This window comes from Anas platyrhynchos, chromosome 1, assembly GCF_047663525.1.
Source record: "Anas platyrhynchos isolate ZD024472 breed Pekin duck chromosome 1, IASCAAS_PekinDuck_T2T, whole genome shotgun sequence".
Classification (NCBI taxonomy): domain Eukaryota; kingdom Metazoa; phylum Chordata; class Aves; order Anseriformes; family Anatidae; genus Anas; species Anas platyrhynchos.
Window position 1 is genome coordinate 96,752,285 of NC_092587.1, and position 6,983 is coordinate 96,759,267.

General features: G+C 44.9%; 1 protein-coding gene across 2 annotated transcripts in view; it reads right to left on the reverse strand.

Moving 5' to 3' along the window:
• The window catches only part of STYXL2 (serine/threonine/tyrosine interacting like 2), a 15,541-nt gene extending 8,558 nt beyond the window's left edge, over positions 1–6,983 (reverse strand). The window contains exons 1-5 of one of the 2 annotated variants that reach the window (XM_027449374.3): positions 6,815–6,983; positions 6,111–6,240; positions 3,737–3,831; positions 2,936–3,167; positions 1,994–2,211 (exon numbers count right to left, since the gene is read on the reverse strand). In XM_027449374.3, the coding sequence (XP_027305175.1) occupies positions 1,994–2,211; positions 2,936–3,167; positions 3,737–3,831; positions 6,111–6,223 (658 nt within the window). In that variant the 5' untranslated portion in view covers positions 6,224–6,240; positions 6,815–6,983. Of the gene's footprint in view, positions 1–1,993; positions 2,212–2,935; positions 3,168–3,736; positions 3,832–6,110; positions 6,244–6,814 lie in introns of both variants that reach the window. The other variant, XM_005017621.6, reaches the window with a different exon arrangement.

The following is a 6,983-nucleotide window of genomic DNA, read 5'->3' on the forward strand; positions in this document are numbered from 1 at the left end:
GAGAACAAAAAATATTAGTCTCAAAAGCTGTGGTCATGCAGATTTTAAAACAAGCTAAACAATATTCATATTTTCACCTATACACTTCCCCAAATAATCAAAATCTTATAACAGGTATTAGAAAGACAAGCAATGCAGTATTCTTTGACTTCCTGGCTGACTTGGGGCAAGACATTTAAGCTTTCCATGCTTCAATTTCCCTATAAGTGAAAAAGGAGATATTAGCACTAGCCTCCAGGAAGGTATTGGGAGGATAAGCAAATCAGTTAATATCTATAAGGCACATTATAGGATGTAAATACCATTTTATATTAAATTAATCATATTTTTTCCAGATCTGCTGTTTGGAAGGTACACTCAGATAGTTATATGTAGACTGGCTGGTGGCCAGAGCCAGAACATATCTTGGAACAGGACAACCAAACAATTAGCAGAAGAGAGCTGATTTTGACTCTGACAAAGTGATACAGATGCTCCGTATCTCTGGGACCCATTGTTCTGTCAATAGTGACTGCAAGAGCTAGAATCAAATCTGAGGATCTGTTGTATTTCATGGCCATTTACACAGAAATCATCTCTTGTAGAAAACTAAGCTTTGGCACAAAAGAATTGTCTTGTAAAGTTAGTTTTATAGCAAACTATAGTTAAAGAAAAGCTTGTAAATATGAAGAGAGCATAAATGAGGCTTTGCTAGACTGCAAATAACTGAAATTACTGTTCCCAGATGTGTGATAAACACCAATTTATCAACGTGCTGTTTGCACAGAAGCTTAATGAAGCCAGTTTAAACACCACTTCCTGACTGATGATGTGTTACCATAAGTATTTACTTAATGTACCTATTCCTACAATCTCAATATGTCTTTTGTACCTTCATACCAAAAGCCCTAGATGCCTTCCCAGTGTTTTAACAGCCAGTAAAGCCTATCTAACAGCTCACCAAAAGGGGGAGATCTCATTCCTCTGCTTTCTTTCTACACTTCCCTCTCTCCCTGCACCCTCCCCTGTGTTGTCTCTGGTACTCACTGGGCCCTTTGATGATCCGATTAACTCACTAGCCCAGTAAAAACCCTCTGTTCCCTGTTGGGCAGTTGGTTTTGCTGTATTAGTGAGTTGAATGGTTGATGAATGTCAGCAGTGGCACAGAGTAAGTACATATCAGTAATATGCCCGGAGAAGAAATGGGAGTTATGAGTAACAACATAGAAGAGTAGAGCGTCCCTCCCCTTGTTGGTAGTGGTGAGCTATAAAAATTGGCTCAACTTGTCTTATGCAACTACATCCTAATTTAGCTAACAAAACTTTTAATTTTTCTTCTTGTCACTTCTACTAAGACGGAACCCGTTGTTCTCTACAGAAATTAAATGCATTTAATACATATAAAAAAACACAACAGTAGTATCACCGATTCTGGTGTTCATTCTCATACTGGGTTTAATAAAGATTTTCCTAACTGTCTCCTGAAGTTGCTACAAAATGACCAGTCTACACTGGAGGCCCACAGAAGTATCATTTGCCATAGAACTGGCGTCCAGCAAATTATAAAATAGCCTGGGTGCAGACACCCAGGGGTTCAACCCAGTTTTTTTGTTTTGTTCTAGTAAGCCAGCCTGTTCTTTTGTAGGAAGCATCCTTGCAAAATTGAGACTCAGAGCGTAGAGTAATATAACAACTTGGAGCAGTGCTTCATCTCATTGCAATAGCAGGGTGATTTCAAAGCTGCTGAGGCAAGTGGCTTGCACCCAGTTTGATTCCAAAGAAAAGGGGCTTGCAGCAGGGATTGCCAGGCTGCCTCCTCTCACTGGTCTGTCCCCTTTCTGTTTTGTATGAGGCATGGCAGAAATGGGCAAGAAGTGTTCACCGTAACTGTATGCAAAAAACAATCAATCTGTCCTCTACCCAATTACAGATGTGGCATCAGCTGTTTATCAGAGTAATACTTCCACCCATTAATTCCCAAGCACTCTGAACCAGTTTAATCTTTTCCTCTTACCCCTGTAAGTCAGCAGTGCTTCATCCAGGAACTCTGCAGCTGGACGGAAGTGTTTGGAGATATCCATATCTGGAAAATCATCCACTTCAATGCCCATATATTGGATATTCAGACCATTGTAGAAGCCTGGTCCTGTGTATACACCTGTGCCGTGAGCTGCATTCAAGACATGTGTGATCCCCAGTCTCTTCAGACGGCTTTTGTTCACTGCGACACTTCTTCAGAAAAGAAAAAAATAATTATGTTAGATATCAGTGCACCTATTACAGGTGGGAAAGAAGCTGTCTGCTGCAAGTGCTACCCAATTCCCAACCTGCGTCACTCATCCAATACGCAGCTCCTCTCAGACCTTAAGGTCCTTTGAGGGTTCTGCAGATATTTCTCTCCAATACTCGCTGGGAAAAGAAAATGAAAAACCTGCACTCACCAGTATCACACTCACTCACAGCATGCTCAGTTTCAACTCCAGCTTGGTTGTAAAATTATCCTGCCATCTTAGGTTCAGGTTGTTTACTTATTTCTCCATTTTTATCACCCTATAATTGATGTTTTAAACTATATCCCCTTATCCCCTTCTAGCCATTTACACTCAGTATTTGCTATGGAATTTCTTTTTTAATTCTCTTTCACATAAGAAGGACTTTAGTCTCAATTTCAGGGCCAAATTCCAATCAGAAGAGTTTAATTTGGGCTCATTTCCCTTTTCCTTTCCTAAATTGTCTGAAGCATCAAACTAGCATAGGAAAGCTGCTGAACTGTATTCTACAAGTATTTACTTTCCAAGCACTCAGAGATCTTTGTGAGAATGTTTTAAAAAACATCTTAGGGCTGTCTGGGGATGAAAGGTATTAGATGCATGTAATATATGCTATGCCTTCAGTGGTTCCATCTGACCCTTCACTGGGAATCTCACGCAACAGGATGACAGAAGCTGATGCTCACTTTTCTGCTATAAAGACATTAGGCCAGACTTCATCCACAGCGTCTCTGGGGGTCTCCAGCCTGTCCTTCACAAGTGCCCTCTGCAAGTCCATCACACATGGTGTGTTAAACAAGCTGGTGTCATCAATCTTTTCCTTAACTCGGTTGTACAGGTCTTCTACCATCAACTGCTGTGCAGACTCTAACATCCTGGGACACACTGCATCTACCTTGATGTCCTTTGTCTTCAGTTCTGGAATAAATTGACAATGTAACAAAAAACATGTAAAAACAAAGCAAATCTATGACCAGATGACCAGATATTCTTTGTTTCCGGAACAACCCTTGGAGACTTCTTTTTTTTTTTTTTCCTCAATGACTTTACACCATCCTGTCTGCAACGTATACATGTACATGCTTATACAATAGCCTCAAGATAGGTAGTTATGGGAAAAGCATAGCTCACTCTCCTCTCAGTCCACAGACCTGCTCTGGCCAAAGACTCAGGAGTTAAGTGCACACTCATTTTAGCCCCAAAAGAATGGAAGAGGACAGCTTGTTGCAGCAAGCAACAAGCATTCAAATTGTATTCACTACCATAGTACATGATTCTGCCACAGATTCAGTGCACAACTTCAAAGGAAATCACCAAACCTTTCTGTATTTTTTTTTTTGTGATTTTCACTTCTGCTTCAAGCATGATTTTGCTCATAAAGGCACTTTTTTTTTTTTTGTCATTTTAAGGTCTCTGGATGAAAAAGGCAAAACAACTTCAACTCAAGTCTCTTACTTACTTCTTTCTTTCACACTTCCTCCTCTTACCTTCATTGATTATTTGTTTGGCAGCCACAGCAGATGACAGATGGATAGGATCCATGAAGATGCTCTCTGTATCAGTGTCCGATATTATCGAATACCTGCCAACCGACCACACTTCCTATTAGGTAAATGCCCTCCACCGGGATCCCATCTCTGTGACTTTAGTCCTTTTACCCATTCCAGAGGAGAGCAAGAGGGAACTGGAGCAGAGAGGATCCACTGATGATAGAAGGGGAGCCCCAGCTTTTCTCCCAGCCCTCATACTGCTCTCCAGAGGGATGCTATAGGCTTTAAATATGCCCTGTTATCCAGTGCTTGCAGGATGAGACAGGTCTCAGGTGAGAGGAGCTGCAGTGGGCAGAGGGTGCAAGTGAATAGACTGGTGGAGAAGGTTTTGGGTAGAGAGGATCAATGTCTGGTTTTGAGACAGGGAGACCATAGGGAATAAACTCACAAGTAGCTCCCATCTTGACAGACAGATACAAACATTGTCCTACTTAGAATTTATTAAGCAATTCAAAACTAATTATGATACAAAACCAGCATTTTTTTCTGTTATTTAATTGTCTGCAAGCACCCTTTGAGTTATCTCAAACTGCAATACAAGCAGTGTGATTGTAGGCTATGAATCTCTACCTGAGTATTCAGTACACTGGTTACTTCACAGCATGGACGTGTGCTAAGGCTCTTCAGTCACACAGTGTTGCCTAACTGCGGGTCAGAAACAACTATGAAGCCCACAAATACCTTTGAGGATATTTTTTTGGCACACAGAGTGATTTACACAAATCTTTGTTAAGAAAAAATGGGCCACAGTCTTGAAAACACATATATTCCCATCTGGGTCCATACAGTCCAAGCAAACCTTCTGCTCATATTTAGACCATCTTAAAATATTTTGCCCCAGCTTTTTCCCTGAGGTACACCCTCTATGTTTTCTTCCACAAAGATTATATTGTTCATTAGTACAAGGTTGCTGCCCTCAGAGAAGCTATCTGGAAATGCAGCCTTTCTGTACTTGAAATGCACTGTTTGTGTTTAATTAATACAGGAGAAGGAGGATGATTAATATGCAATCAGGATGCAGCAAGACAGCTAAACTGCTTTCATGCTGCATACTCAAAGTGGAAGACACCGCCACTGGAAACCGCTCAGTGGGCTCATCCATGTTGGCTCGCTGGGCTCCAGCACTTGTCAACCATGACCGAAAGTAGTCCTTTCCTACCTCTTTTAGGCCGTTTATGAGATGAGCACGGGGAGTCTTGTTTACAAGAGCTGAGACAAATTTGCAGCGCTCAATTTCATTTACTATAAAGGGTTCTTCAAAGCTCAATATAAAGATAACAGTCCGCAATAATCTGCCACCACAGCCACAGATTTTACCAGTAGCTGCCTGAAGCATCCATGAGGCTGCAAAACAGCTGGATGCTTCAACGATTTCACTTTGGAGAAGACCTTGGCATTTTCATCACTGTATTTGGTACTAACAGAAAGGAAAAAAAAAAGGGGGAAGGGAAGGGAAGGGAAGGGAAGGGAAGGGAAGGGAAGGGAAGGGAAGGGAAGGGAAGGGAAGGGAAGGGAAGGGAAGGGAAGGGAAGGGAAGGGAAGGGAAGGGAAGGGAAGGGAAGGGAAGGGAAGGGAAGGGAAGGGAAGGGAAGGGAAGGGAAGGGAAGGGAAGGGAAGGGAAGGGAAGGGAAGGGAAGGGAAGGGAAGGGAAGGGAAGGGAAGGGAAGGGAATAAACTGGAGAGGTGCTTCTGCTCATTTTGAGTGACTGGTCATCAGGAGGAGAGTGACTTATGAGGATCAACAACTAATTTTACTTTATGTGAGCTCAGTGAACTTCCTAAACCATTTTTGCATATGCGTAGTTAAATGAAATAAGGACTTTATCTTTATTTTCCTGCAGTGTCCCACAGTTACTAATAGGAAATATTTTGCAGCCTCCTGCTTAGTGAGGCCACTGAGGCAGGTTCTTTTCAACAGATCCTATTCCCTGCCTTCAGCTAAAGCGTCTCAAATTGTACAGAAAGCCCTACAGAGCATTTTGCTTTAGGAAAGGGGTACAAAGGGGTGATTTCTTTCCTCATGTTAGGAGAAAACACATCTAATCATGCTTGTTTTTCTTGCAGTAACTCTATTCCTGCTCATGCAGTGTCGGCCTCCTGTTCAGTGCCCAAACCCTGTAGCTAAAGATGGCTGTGAACCAAACGCAGATCCCGAGACCCTCAGACTTTCTGGGGCAGGGAAGGCCCAACATGGACATAAAACACCCACAGGTCCTTACGACGGGCAGAAAGACAGACTACGCGCTTGACCCGAGAGCCTCCGTGGAGAGCAGGACAGAAAGGCAGGCGGCCCGCCACCACACATACTCACCGGCTTGGCGAGGGGCTGCGGAGATAGTGGGCCTGCACCGCCCTCACGTCCGGGCCCTCCTCCTCCTCATCGGGCACCACCTGCTCGCTGTCCGAGTCTCCGCCGCTGGCCATGACGGCTGAGGGAGGATCTGCTGGAAGGAGTCACAACGCAACGCGGCACCGTTACGGGTGGCACAAGGCTAGCGGTGTTCCCTGGCCACTGGGGCAGGCAGTGGGGGCTCAAGGCTCCTTCCAAGCGAGGAGGTGGTGAGCCAGCCCTAATGACTTCTCTGCCAGGGTGCCTGCTGATCCCGTGTCCTCGTGAGGCTCCCTGGCTGGTGCCCAGCAAGTGCCGGAGCTCTTCTTGCCTGTGAGTAAGCACGCAGGGAAGCCGGGAGGGAAGGGGTGGTGGGGCAGAAACTCTATACCCCCCGTGCACGGTCTCTGGACAGAGCTGTACACTGCCAGACCGGGACCGCAAAGAGCATCAGGGGAAAGAAACATGAGACCTCGCCTCCCCAGCACGAAACGCTCCTCAAGCTTCAGGCCAACGCCACGGCTTCGGCCAGCTTTAGCCCTCAAGACTTTGTCCTTGGAGCTAGGAGGCTGCCATGCCCACCCAGGGGCCATGAAAATGGAGCCACTGCCACCCCCCTGGGTGGGAGCAGCTGCTGCTGACAGGGCAGCAAGCGGGGAGGCCGGGAGCAAGGAAATGGCACTTACCGCCTGCGCCTGGATGAAGGGATAGGTCCTGGTTAGGGGCACAGCAAAGGAGCCCAGAGAGTAGGGTAGGAAACCTGGCAGGGAATAGTAGGAGGGAGAGAGAAACCAGCTGCCCCCTCTGTCTCTCTGTGGTTTCTTCATTAAGGGGCAGGACAACTGTCGACACCAA